The sequence below is a fragment of the Macaca thibetana genome, chromosome 14, assembly GCF_024542745.1.
Source record: "Macaca thibetana thibetana isolate TM-01 chromosome 14, ASM2454274v1, whole genome shotgun sequence".
NCBI lineage: Eukaryota > Metazoa > Chordata > Mammalia > Primates > Cercopithecidae > Macaca > Macaca thibetana.
The window spans coordinates 12718431-12732492 of record NC_065591.1 but is presented as its reverse complement, the minus strand read 5'-3'; the positions used below and the strand labels follow the sequence as shown (position 1 = coordinate 12732492).

Genomic DNA, 14062 nt, shown 5'->3' with positions numbered 1-14062 from the left:
GAGGTCAGGAGTTCAAGATCAGCCTAGCCAACATGGTGAAACCCCATGTCTACTAAAAATACAAAAACTTAGCCGGGTGTTGTGGTGGGTGCCTGTAATCCCAGCTACTCAGGAGGCTGAGGCAGGAGAACTGCTTGAACCCGGGAGGCAGAGGTTGCAGTGAGCCAAGGCCTCACCATTGCTCTCTAGCCTGGGCAACAAGAGCGAAACTCCGTGTCAAAAAAGAAACTGCTGGCCTGTCATTTAGTCTCAGAGATTCCTTCCCAGAAGCAAGTCCCCTCCATCATCTTTTCCCTTCTCACTGTGGAAGACCCCCAGTGTCTGCATGGTATTCCATGGTATACATACTATGCAGCCATAAAAAAGAATGAGATCATGTCCTTTGCAGGAACATGAATGGAGCTGGAGGCCATTATCCTTAGCAAAGTTATGCAGGAAGAGAAAACCAAATACGGCATGTTCTCATTTATAAGTGGGAGTTAAATGATGAGAACACATGCACACATAAAGGCGAACAGCACACACTGGGGTCTACGGAAGGGTGGAGGGAGAGTAGAGGGAGAGACTTAGGAAAAATAACTAATGAGTACTAAGCTTAATCCCTGGGTGATGAAATAATATAATCTGTATGACAAATCCCTATGACACAAGTTTAACTATATAATAAACCTGCACATGTACCCCTGAACTTAAAATAAAAGTAAAAAAAAAGAAACAGAAACTAAAATCATGATCTTGGGGAAAAAAATAAAAAGAAGTCTCCCAATATAAAAGGCCGCCAAGTGCTTACAGGAGACCCTTTCCCAGCCCAGTCACAATTTAGTGCCAGCTTTTCTCCCCAGCAGTGGGGTAAAGGTGGGCGCTCACTAACCACCTGTGGGCTTGGGGCCACGTTTCCCACCTTCCCACAGGTAAGTGGTGAATGAGCAGTGCAGCCTGGGGAAACCGAGACAACCTTTAATCAGGAAACCTCAGGGGGACGCATGACACCTGGCGGTACAGGCCCAGTGAGTGGAATCCCAGCCGGACGTGACTCTTCCTCTAGGAGAACTTGGCAGCCCCCGACCCTTCTCAAAAGATGAGCTGGCCACGCAGTCCAGGGAGGATGCTGACAGTGGAAACCACTTCCTCCATTCTTACAGCACATTCCAAACACTTCCTGGGAACAAGGTTACATCCAGCCTTGGGGGTCTTCCATCCTCACCAGGGCCCCTGCAGGAGGGAGCCCAGGCATCCCCACTAGGTTCACCCTTGGAGCCACTGGCAGAGTGTCCTCTCTCCTGAGTCTCCCGGACACAGTGACCGGCTTACATGGTGGACTCTTCCCCCTGAGAGGCCCCCACTGGGGGCTGCTGGGGGCCGTGGTGGGTGGTGGCTGCAAGGGCTGCAGAGAGTCTAGAGGTGGTGGAAGAAAGCGTGCGAGTCCCGAGGAGGGTGATGGGGGTCTTCGAGGGGCTGGGGTCCATCATGGAAAGTGCTGAAGCTTCTGTCAGGAGGGTGGCAGGCAGAGGAGTCCACCTGGATGCTATCTGGGCCCCAGAGGCTGAGAATGAGTGCTCTGGAGTCACAGGAGGTGGCTGAGGAGCCCCTGGGGAAGCTAGAGGTAGAGTGGGGGCTCCTGGAGGGGTCGAAGGCCCTGGTGAGAGTCGAGGGGAGGCCCCAGGCTCCCCTGGGAAAGTGCCTGTGGGCCCCAAAGCGGGTGAGTGTAGACCAAGAGCTCCTGCTGGGCTTGTAGGTAAAGTCTGTGTTTTTGTCAAGTTCGTTCTTAAAAGGAGCTGAAGCAGATGGAGCGCCGGCCTCGAGAGTGATGCTATTGGGGTCCCAGTGCAGGAGCTACAGTTGACAGGGGCCTCAGTGTCTCCATGCAGGCTCCTAGCAGCTTTGCTGAACGCCACATTTCCGTGAGCGGAGAGCCCCTGCTTTTCTTCCAGGGGAGAAAGGGAATCTAGAGAGAGGAGGGCGAAACGAGATGCACAATGGTTCTCTCCAGTGGCCAAGGTGGCTCTGGGACAAGGTACGCCAGGGACACCCAAGCTCTGTCCTCAGAGGGGCCTCAGCACACCTGGTGAGGACCGGCCAGCAACTGCCTCCAGGAAGGGAAGACTGAAGGAGCCATGAACGGAGGGAGGCAGGCAGTTAGCTGTGTGACCTCACACAAGGCATGCAACTCCCCCGGGCCTGTTTCCTCATCTGTAAAATGGGCACAGCAGTAAGGACCGAGTGTGAATGAAAGGGTGCATGGAGAGTCTCAGCCTAAACCTCAATGTGAACTATAGACACTGGATGTCAATGACATGTCAGTGTCAGTGCGGGATCACCGATTATAACAAACATGCCACACTGGTGTGGGGTGCTAATAGGGGGCGATGCTGTGGCGTGTGGAGTCCGAGACATATGGGAACTCTCTACGTTCCACTCAATTTTGCTATGAGCCTCAAACTGTTCTAAAAAATAGTTTCTTTGAAGAATTTTTAGAAAAGTCTCAGCCTAGGGCTTGGCACATCATAAAGGCTCAGCACACAAGGAGAAAATAAACACAGATGTGCCTCGACTTACAATAGGGTCACATCCCAATAAACCTGTAAATCAAAAATGCATTTCTGACCAAGCACAGTGGCTCACGCCTGTAATCCCAACACTTTGAGAAGCCGAGGCGGGTGGATCACCTGAGGTCAGGAGTTCGAGACCAGCCTGGTCAATATGGTGAAACCCCATCTCTACTAAAAATACAAAAATTAGCCGGACGTGGTGGTGTGTTCCTGTAGTCCCAGCTACTCGGGAGGCTGAGGCACGAGAATCACTTGAACCCGGGTGACAGAGGCTGCAGTGAGCTGAGATCATGCCACTGTACTCCAGCCTGGGAGACAGAGCAGGACTCCGTTTCACCAAAAAAACCAAAAAGGCTTTTTTTTTTTTTTTTTTTTCCTTCTTTGAGACAGGTTCTCACTCTGTTGTCCAGGCTGGAGTGCAGTGGTGTGAACATGGCTCACTGCACCCTAGACCTCCTGGGCTCAAGTGATCCTCCCACGTTGGCTCTCCTAGTCGCTGGGACCATAGTCACATGCTACCACACCTGGCTAGTATTTATTTATTTTATATTTTATTTTATTTTACTTTACTTTTTACTTTACTTTACTTTTACTTTATTTTAGTAGAGACAGGATCCTACTTTGTTGCCCAGGCTGGTCTCAAACTCCTGAGCTCAAGTGATCCTCCTGCCTCAGTCTCCCAAAGTGCTGGGATTATCAGCGTGATCCACAGTGCCCAGCAAAAATGCATTTAATACAGCTCACTTCCTGAACCCTGGCCAACCTTATGCGTGTTCAGAACACTTACATTGGCCTACAGTTGGGCAAAATCATCTAAGTCAAATCCTATTTTTTTAATAAAGCGCTGAATATCCATGTGTCACATATTGATAACCCAGGAAAAGATCAAAATTCAAAATACAGCAAAATTTTGATGGTTTTGTACCTTGTAAAGTCAAAAAATCATTAAGATAAACCACCAGAAAGTTAGGAATCATTTGTGAAAAAAGGAAGAAGCTCAGCAAAAAGAAAATGAAGAGTGAAGAAGCAAAAAAAGAAAGAGTATCAGGCCAGGCACAGTGGCTCATGCCCATAATCCCAGCATTCTGGGAGGCCAGGTGGATGGATCACTTGAGGTCATGAGCTTGAGACCATCCTGGCCAACATGGTGAAACCCCATCTCTACTAAAAATACAAAAATTAGCAAGGCATGGTGGTGCCTGTAGTTCAGCTACTCAGGAGGCTGAGGCAGGAGAGTTGCTGGAACCTGCGAGATGCAGGTTGCAGTGAGCCAAGATGATGCCACTGCACTCCAGCCTGGACAACAGAGCGAGACTCCATCTCAAAAAAAAAAAAAGAAGAAGAAGAAGAAAGAGTATCAAAGGTATGATCAAGGAAAAATCAGATGTTTTCAAGCACATAAAAAACTGGAATGATTATATTTTAAAAATCAACTGTTCGTATTAATAGATGGTTGCATAACTCTAAAAATACGCTTTAAATGATTGAATCATATACTTTAAATGTGTGAACGTATGATATATGAACTATATCCTAAGAAAGCTGTTATACTTTTAAAAAATCATCAAAAGAGGCTGAGCTCGGTGGCTCATGCCTATAATCTCAACAGTTTGGGAGGCCAAGGCGGGACGATCGCTTGAGTCCAGGAGTTGGGACCAGCCTGGGCAACAGAGCAAGACAGTGTCTCTAAAAAAATAAAATAATTAGCCAAGCGTTTATCACTTCATGGGCTTGGAAATAAAACAAAAAATTAGCCAGGCATGGTGACACGCACCTGTAGTCCCAGCTACTTGTGAGACTGAAGTAGGAGGATTGCTTGAGCCCAGGGGGTCGAGGCTACAGTGAGCTGTGATCGCACCACTGCAGTCCAGCCTGGGCAACAGAGTGAGACCCTGTCTCAAAAAAAAAAAAAAAAAAAAAAAAAAATCATCAAAAGAAAACATATTCTACTTCAATAAAAAGTTGTTTTCCCTTAAAGGGAGTTCTTGTTAATAAGAAGTATGTGGTAAACATAACGTGTTTCAGGAGAAGGAGCTGGGCTCTGGAGGTTACCTCTTTGTTTTGTTTTTGTTTGAGACAGAGTGTTGCTCTGTTGCCCAGGCTGGAGGGCAGGGGGCAGTCTCAGCTCACTGCAACGTCCATCTCCCAGGTTCAAGCAATTCTCCTGCCTCAGCCTCCCAAATAGCTGAGATTACAGGCGTGCACCAACACGCCCGGCTAATTTTTCTACTTTTAGTAGAGACAGGGTTTCACCACGTTGGACAGGCTGGTCTCGAACTCCTGGCCTCAGGCGATCCGCCCACATCAGCCTCCCAAAGTGCTGGAATTACAGGCATAAGCCACCATGCCAGGCCTGAAGGTCACCTCTTTGGGCCTCAGTTTCCCCATGTGGAGGTAGGAGGGCAGGATGGGAAAGAGCAAAGGATAGGAAATAAGAGAGACCTAGGCTTAAGTCTTACACACCAACTAGAAACTTAACTTCTTTGAGCCTCCATTTCCCCACCTGCAAAATGGGGAACATAGCAGCCACGCTGGAACATTCCATGAACATTTAAATGAGGTAATACATTTAAGTAAGGTATAAAATGCTGAGTAACGTGCCTGGCACGTTAGCTAGCAATCAGTCTCTAGACATTCAGGGGACTAATATCCACTAGCATGCAGAGAAGTTTGTGGTGGTTATAATGAAGTACAATCTATGATGTCCCCAACATGATGGATTTAAAGGCTCAGTGGATATTCCCGGTGCCACCCGCCCTAAAAGCTCATCATCCATAGATCTGAAGAGCTGCCCCCGAAAAGAGAGCATACTCTTCGAAAGGTCAAAGGAGTTAAACAAATATTTTATAAAAAAGGAAATTCAGGCCACCATCAGTGAAAAAAAATCCCTGTCTTCCTAGAATTTTAAAAAACATAAAATAGATCCAGCAATCCCACTGCTGAGTATTTACCCAGAAGATTTAAAGTCAGTTTGGGGAAGACAGCTGCACTCCTGTGTTCACTGTGACACTATTCACAGTAGCCAAGCTATGGAACCAACCTAAGTGTCCGTCAATAGTACTTCATTGTGTGCATATACCACATTTCTTTATCCAGAATGGAATATTATTTAGCCTTTTAAAACAAGGAAATGACAGGCTCACGCCTGTAATCCCAGCACTTTGGGAGGCTGAAGGGGGCGGATCACTTAAGGTCAGAAGTGCGAGACCAGCCTGATGAACATGGTGAAACCTTGTCTCTACTAAAAATACAAAAATTAGCCGGGTGTGGTGGTGTGCACCTGTAATCCCAGCTATTCAGGAGGCTGAGGCACGAGAATCACTTGAACCTGGGAGGCGGAAGTTGAAGTGAGCTGAGATAGCGCCACTGCACTCCAGCCTGGGTGACAAAGTGAGAATCCTCAAAAAAAAGAAAAAGGAAATTCTGTCATTTGCAACAACATGGATGAAATTGGAGGACATTTTGCTAAGCGAAATAAGGCAGACACACAAAGACAACCATTGCAAAATCTCAGTTTTATGTGGAATCCAAAATGATTGAACCCAAAGAAGCAGAGAGTAGAATCGTGGTTACGGAGGCTGGTGGCGGCGAGGGGAATGGGGAGATGATTGTCAAAGGGTACAAAATCTCAGTGGGACAGGAGGAATATGTGTTGTGTTGTGTTTTGGGTTGTTTAGAGACAGTGTCACTCTGTGGCCCGGGCTGGAGTACAGTGGCATCAGTTGCTGGGAATCAATCCACTGTCCTATCTAAAAGCATCGACTCCAGGCTGAAATCCTGGCTTTACCACCAATCAGCTATGTGAACTCAAGCACAGCACTTCACCTCCCTGGGTCTGTTCCTCACCTGGCACAGGATGACAGGAGTATTGCAGGGGTCTAGACACATGAGGTGTCACGGCACACAGTGGGTGCTCAATGCATGTTAGAGATTACTCTTCTGTAAAACGGACTTAGTTCCCACGTTGTAATTTAAAATAAAGAAGAAAGCAGAGGAAGAGATTAAGAAAGGAGATAAAGAAGAAAAAGGGAGTACAAATAAACAAACACCATCGTGTGTGGCATCATGAGCATGGGACGAGGGTCAGCAGGTCACACCACAGCTGTACAACCGTGCGCGAGCTGTGTTCCCTCTCTGAGCCTAGCTTTCTCTCATCCGGCCCTTTATAAGTTCTACGTACTGGGGAAGAAGAGCAAGATGGAAGAAAATGGTGGAGACACTCCAGGACCCAGAGGCCCACTTACCTGGGCAGGAAGAGCAACAGTCCCCAGGGAGCAGGGCAGGGTCGGCACAGGCACGCTGGCAGGGAACCTTCTCGCAGCTCACCTCTCCCAGCTGGGGAAGCAGAAGGACCCCCATGAGGAAGCCCAGAGCATCTTGCCTGCCCTGGGCAGTGCCCTCAAGGGCCTCTTGCACCAGCAGCAGGACCCATGGAAAGATCCCGGGACAGAGGCTGCAGTGCCTGAGCCCTCGCCTGGAGAACAGGTAAAGCCAGCCATGGTAGGACCCCCTTAGGGAAACCACTTCTCCCTCTGGACTTCCACAGAGGGAGAGATGGTCAAAACCACAGATATTCTGGCAGTTAATTAAAGGTGGAGGATGGCAGGAGGATGGACTCATGCCAGCTAAGGGGCTCCATGTTTTGCAAAGGGACAAAAGGCAAGAAGCCGCCCTCTTCTGGGGCCGCTCTTGGGTTCCCAGGCCCAGCTCACCTGGCACGTGCACCTGGTGCAGGGTTCATCATCCAAGGTGAACACCTGGCCATTCGCCACCTTCCTTCCCTCATAGTTGCAGTCTGTGGAGGCGGAGGAGACAGGAGCCCATGAGAGCCAAGGCCTGGCCGGGAGCCTTGCACGTGGGGTAGCTGGTCCCACTCACCTCGGCACACGGGACAGCACTCCCCGTCAGGGTGGAAAGGGTAGGTACAGGTGATGGGGCAGTCCACGGGGGAACAGGCCACTGAGCCCAGCTGCAAGACACAGAAAACACACAAGGCCCTCGGTTCAGGGCAGCTGATGAGACACTCAGGAAAATGCCGCTCCTATAGCCACTGAGTGCTCATCAGAACGATCAACACTGTGGGAGGAGACCATGGTGGGACAGTGGAGCAGGGGGCACATTTTCTCTGTTGGGGTCCATCTTCCCACTAGAATTCAAGCCCCTCAAAGGTAAGAACATGGCCCTGTCCACGGAGTGCATCTGTTAACAGATGCCTGTTGCATGAACTGCCCAGAAAAGATGAGCACCAAAACCCGAGAGAGGAAGATCCAGGGGCCAAAGTTCCCCAAAGCCCGAGGCTGAGAACAACTGGGGCCTACGTGCAGTGGGTCACTCAGGGTAAGTAGCCCAGGGCTGTTTACATGCACAGGGCTGTTTACCCTGAGTTTCTCAATCTTTCTGCAGATCGTGTCCCTTGTCCCGCATGCACTCTGCTGAGGCTCACAGATCACCAAAGGAGTATTGCATCTGTACCCACGCCAGCAAAGCAGCATCATCCCACATTCAGACCGTCAGCATAATAAGCATTAAGAATTTTTTGCCCGGAGCGGTGGCTCACTCCTGTAATTCCAACATTTTGGGAGGCCGAGGCGGGCAGATCACTTGAGGTCAGGAGTTCGAGACCAGCCTGGCCAACATGGCAAAACTCCGACTCTACTAAAAGTACAAAAATTAGCCGGGCGTGGTGGCACGCACCTGTAATCCCAGCTACTTAGGAGGCTGAGACAGGAGAATTGCTTGAACGTGGGAGGCAGAGGTTGCAGTGAGCCAAGATTGTGCCACTGCACTCCAGCCTGGCGACAGAGCGAGACTGTCTCAAAAAAAATAAATAAAAGAATTTTTTTTTCATCCAGGCATAGTGGCTCACGCCTATAATCCAGCACTTTGGGAAGGTGAGGTAGGAGGATCACTTGAGGCCAGGAATTCAAGACCAGCCTAGGCAACCCAGCAAGATTTTTTTTTATTTAAAAAAATATTTTTTATATAAAAATATTTTCATATAAAAATTTTATAAAATAAACTTTTAAAAAAGAAAAAACTTTTTGCCTGGGTGCAATGGCTCATGCCTGTAATCCCAAAACCTTGGGAGGCCGAGGTGGGAGGACTGCCTGAGCCCAGAAGTTCCATACCAGCCTGAGCAATACAACATGACCCCATCTCTATGAAAAGAACGTTTTAATTAGCCAGGTGTGGCGGTAATCCTGGCTGGGTGTGATCCCACCTACTTGGGACGATCGCTTGAGTCTAGGAGTTCAAGGTTGCAGTGAGCCATGATCATACTACTGCACTTCAACCTGGGTGACAAAGCAACACCCTGTCTCAAAAAAAAAAAAAAAATTTGTTTTCATTCTCCAAAAATTAAATGATACTACGTGACATGCTTTTTCAGACTGAGGGGCAGTATGACTCAGGAGAATACATGTGCATCTCGGAATCACAATGCTAGGGTTCCATTCTCAGTACTTTGATTAACTAGTTATGGGATCTTAAGCAAAGACTCTCTCTGTGCCTTGGTTTTCTCATCCAGAAGAATGAGATGATAAATTCTGGAATGGATTAGCTGAGTGCATGCCTATGAGGGGCCTGGCACACAGCAAGAGCTTGACCATGTGGGTCTATTGAAAAGGTTCCAGTACCAGGTTCTAGGTTTGTGCGCTTCACCTCCACCCTCATCAAGAATCCCTGAGACCATCTCTAGTGGGTAACCCCGAAGCAGAGGACTTTGCCAGCCAGGTTTAAGAACATTTATCTGGGCTGGGCATGGTAGCTCATGCCCGTAATCCCAACACTTTGGGAGGCTGAGGTGGGCAGATCACCTGAGTTCAAGAGTTCAGAAACAGCCTGGCCAACATGGCGAAACCCCGTCTCTACCAAAAATACAAAAATTAGCCGTGCGTGATGGTGCATGCCTGTAGTCCCAGCTACTCGGGAGGCTGACACAGGAGACTTGCTTGAACTCGGGAGGCGGAGGTTGCAGTGAGCTGAGATTGCACCACTGCACTCCAACCTGGGAGCCTGGGTGATAAAGCAAGACTCCATCTCAAAAACAAACAAACAAAATTTATCTGGCCCTGTCTAAAGGGTCACCCTGGGCAGGACTGGAGGGAGCTGACTTCCACCATGAACCAGAAGCATCCCTTGTCGTGGAGGTCTCTGGATTTTGCCTCTGGGATTCAGGAGCCGATGTCAGTTGTGGGGGAGTTTCCAGAGGCGGGGGTCAGATCTGGGTGGTCCATACCAGGCAGATGCAGCTCAGACATGGGTCCAGCACAGACGGGAAGGTCTCGTTGTTATAGAAGATTCTGCCTGTGTAGGTGCAGCCTGCCAGAGAGAGCACGTGCTGAGCACCAGCTGGGAGTGGCCAGGGACCAGGCTCCCCGCCAGGGCCAAGGTCAGAGGCTTATCTGGATAGCAAACGGGAGGCCATGTGCCTCCCCAGGCAGTCACCCTGGGAGTTAGGGAAGGGACGAAATGCCTGTCTGGATTGTCTCAATCGTGTATTGACTTTTTTCCCACCGGATTCAGCAAAAGGATCAAGTGTCTTGTTGGCCTCAGTATTCTCACCCTGGAGAGTGGGGAGATTCTTCCTCTACCTCCTCACCAGGGGGGATCAGGTGGAAGGACTGGAAATACGAGGTGTGTGTGAGGCCCCCCAACTCCTCTCTGCCTTCCAAACTCAGTCAAACCACCAACCCCGCCTGTCCAGAACATTCCCCAACACCACTCCCCTCTCTGATTCCTGACAGCCCCAGAAGCCTGATCTGAGTGATGATACTATAACATACTGGTAAGTGTAAAAGCAGGTGATGAGATAGTAGGGGAAGCTTTAAAAAAAAAAAAATATATATATATATATATATGTAAAATGTACATCTACTAAATGTGTGTGCGCATCACAAAAAGAGACTAGAAGGACATAAACACAAATTTAACAGTCATAATAGGTCCTTGTTACTATTTTTTATTTTTGCTCTCTGTGCTTTTTTCCTAAATTTTCTATAATGGAGTCGGGTGCGTTGGCTCATGCCTGTAATCCCAGCACTTTAGGAGGCCAAGGCAGGCAGATCACCTGAGGTCAGGAGTTCGAGACCAGCCTGGCCAACATGGTGAAACCCCGTCTCTACTAAAAATACAAAAACTAGCTGGGCGTGGTGGTGGGCACCTGTGATCCCAGCTACTCAGAAGGCTGAAGCAGGAGAATCGCTTGAACCCGGGAGGCGGAGGGTGCAGTGAGCTGAGATTGCACCACTGCACTCCAGCCTGGGAGACAGAGCGAGGCTATCTCAAAACAAGTAAAATAAAATAAAATAAATTTCCTATAATAAAACATTACTTCTGAAATCATGGAAAAGGTAAAAATGACTATTAAAAGGCAAAAATGACTATTAAAACTGCTCTCCTCTTGCTGTTTTCCCATTGTCTCACAGGTACAGCTCCTGTACCGCCCACCTGCACTGTAAGTCCTGCATGTCTTCAGATCTGCCTCCAGCACTCAGAGGCGGCCTGACTTGGGCAAACTGTTTTACCTCAGTTTCTTTATCTGTGCAATGGGGTTGTCCCTTGGGGTTGTTAGGACAAGAGATGAAGGTTGTATAGGGCTTAGCGCAAAGGAGCCCGGTGCAGGGTGAACCTGGAGGTGGGACCCCCTGAGATGCCCTGCCCTGGGGGCTGGGGGCGGAGGCAGGGGATTACCTGCTGAACAGTCTGGGCAGCACTGTCCAGGGATCCGGATCGGGTGAGGGCAGGAGTCCACACAGTCTGTTCTCTTGCAGCTCACCGAGCCATCTGCCTGGAGGAAGGAGGAACTTCACCAAGACCCCACCGGTGACACCAGCCCCTGCCTCCCCGCCCTGCAAAAGAAACGGCAATGTAGCAACCTGGCCAAGGCTTGCCCTGAAAGGCACCATGATGCAGCTGAAAGGTGGCAGGTCCCCCTAAAGAGGACCGGTTACTTGGGAAAGGCCATGTGAGCCTTCCAGGAAGTCTACGCATCTTTAAGGAGAAGGAAAGTCAGGGCTGGGATTCTGGTCTCCTCGGCTTCCTGTAGCAGCCAAAGGCTGCACCGTTACCCCCATCCAAATCCTTTCTCACCTTTTCCCTGGAAACCTGGCTCACCGGGAACCTACAGAGTACCATAAAACATTATTTTTAGAAAAAACAATGCCACCAGAAACGTCTATTTCAGAGAGCCAAAGTGCCATACAAGGTTTCTTTTCTTTTTTTTTTTTTTTAAGACAGAGTCTTACTCAATATTGCCTAGGCTGGAGTGCAATGGCGCAATCTTGGCTCACTGCAACCTCCACCTCCCTGGTTTAAACGATTTTCCTGCCTCAGTCTCCTGAGTAGCTGGGATTACAGGCACGCACCACCATGCCAGGCTAATTTTTTTATATTTAGTAGGGACGGGGTTTCACCATGTTGGTCAGGCTGGTCTTGAACTCGTGACCTCAGATCATCCCCCCATGTCGGCCTCCCAAAGTGCTGGGATTATACGCGTCAGCCACCACACCCGGACTCTTTTTCTTTAAAAAAAAAAAAAATCTGACAGTTTGAACCTTTTGTATCACTCTCTCGGTGACTGATTATGGGTGCCCGAAATCAGTCATAAAGGAGAAGATAGCACAGGATGGGCTTTCCTCCCGACTCTAATTTCAATGAGACGTGTTCAGCTTACAGCTTTTTAGCCAACGGCTCATCGAAGGCACTAGAAGGCTGGGCTTCTCCCACATGAAAGTGCACACAAATCACCTAGAGGTTAAAATGCAGTTTCTGAGGGCAGAGGTGTGGGCGGGGCCTCGAAAGCCTGCACGTCTAACCAGGGCTCCCAACGCAGGTGCAAGAGACCTCCTTTTGAGAAATAAACCTCTAAAAGACTCGAAGCTCTTAAAGTAGAAAGGAAAGCCAGCATGTATTAGATTGGTGCCAAACTGCGGTTTTTGCCATTATACGTAATGGTAAAAAAACCCGCAATGACTAGTGCTTCAATAATGAGCTAAAAGAGTTGTATTTCTGGCTGGATAGCTATGTTTGCATTGCTGTCCATCTGACTCAAACTCATGCACCTCCTTACCCATTTCTGAAATGGTGAGGTCACACGATTTGCAGTCATGAAGAAAACATTGCAATTTCACAGAAACAGCCTGAACAACTAGGTCTCAGGCTGCCCCACTCCCTCAGTTATCCATGCCTGGGGAAAACCTTCTATGAAGATTCCTAATTCTTACTCCTCATGCCAGCAGCTCCCTGCACATGCACAGTGTGTTACACACACTTTTTTTTTTTTTTTTTTTTTTGGAAACAGGGTCTTTCTCTTTCACCCAGGCTGGAATGCAGTAATGTGATCACAGTTCACTGCAGCCTCGACCTCCTGGGTCAGCCTCAGGAGCTGAGGAAGCGATCCTCCCACCTTAGCCTCCCAAGTAGCAGGGACTACAGGGGCATGCCACTACACGCAGCTAGTTTTTGTATTTTTTTTGTAGAGACAGGGTCTCTCCATGTTGTCCAGGCTGGTCTCAAATTCCTGGGCTCAAGCAATCTTCCCACCTCAGCCTCCCTAAGTGTTGGGATTACAGGCATGAGCCACCACTCTTGGACATACACACTTTTTTTTTTTTGAGATGGAGTCTTGCTTTGTTGCCCAAGCTGGGGTGCAGTGGCACGATCTCAGCTCACTGCAACCTCCTCCTCCTGGGTTCAAATGATTCTCCTGCCTCAGTCACCCAAGTAGCTGGGACTACAGGAACCCGCCACCATGCTCGGCTAATTTTTTGTATTTTTAGTAGAGACGGGGTTTCACCATGTTAGCCAGGATGGCCTCGATCTCCTAAACTTGTGATCCACCCACCTCAGCCTCCCCAAGTGCTGGGATTACAGGCGTGAGCCACTGCGCCCAGCCAACCATACGCACTTCTTAAGGCCAACTGCCAAGCACCACGGTCCTCACACATCTACCGAGGGCAGGATAAACTGCGTCCAACCCTTTCTGTGAAAGTGGAACTTGACAGTGCTGGAGGGAGACTGCAGCCAGCCTGAGGCCAGCCTCTGGAGGGGCCAGGACGCTTGTCTCCTCTGGGTGAGGCGGGGCAGCCGGGTAAAGCAGCTGAAGGCGAGCAGGTTGTCATTCACCTGGCAGATGCATAACTCACAGGGGTCACCAGGCGACCAGATCTGTCCAATTGGAAACTCAACCCCATTGTCATCGAGAGAGCAGCCTGGATGAGGACAATGGCAAAGAAAAAACAGTGGGCACAAGACCTAGACTACAACAGCAGCAAGGACAGACGCTTTATGCGCACACACACACACAAACACTGATATCACTCACACACATCGACACACAAACTTACACTCATACAAATGCACACTTACATATAAACACAGATACAACTCACACACACATATACAAATGCACACTTAAATACACACACACAGATACCATTCATGCACAAACACAGAGACACACACATACTGATACAAATGTACATTTGCATACACACACAGATACAACACAGACA

The 14062-nt window shown here is 48.9% G+C and overlaps 2 protein-coding genes across 2 annotated transcripts in view; one reads left to right on the top strand and one right to left on the bottom strand.

Annotated features, from left to right (window-relative positions):
* Positions 1-937: 937 nt before the first annotated feature.
* The window catches only part of VWCE (von Willebrand factor C and EGF domains), a 38175-nt gene continuing 25050 nt past the window's right edge, over positions 938-14062 (bottom strand). Inside the window, exons 14-20 of the mRNA XM_050756881.1 lie at positions 13674-13759; positions 11241-11337; positions 9787-9869; positions 7428-7518; positions 7262-7344; positions 6794-6884; positions 938-1945 (exon numbers count right to left, since the gene is read on the bottom strand). Of these exons, the coding sequence (XP_050612838.1) occupies positions 1308-1945; positions 6794-6884; positions 7262-7344; positions 7428-7518; positions 9787-9869; positions 11241-11337; positions 13674-13759 (1169 nt within the window). The 3' untranslated portion in view covers positions 938-1307. The remainder of the gene's footprint in view (positions 1946-6793; positions 6885-7261; positions 7345-7427; positions 7519-9786; positions 9870-11240; positions 11338-13673; positions 13760-14062) is intronic.
* SDHAF2 (succinate dehydrogenase complex assembly factor 2) overlaps positions 7661-14062 on the top strand; it is a 183472-nt gene continuing 177070 nt past the window's right edge. Inside the window, exon 1 of the mRNA XM_050757046.1 lies at positions 7661-7664. The gene's annotated coding sequence lies outside the window, so the exon portion shown is untranslated. The remainder of the gene's footprint in view (positions 7665-14062) is intronic.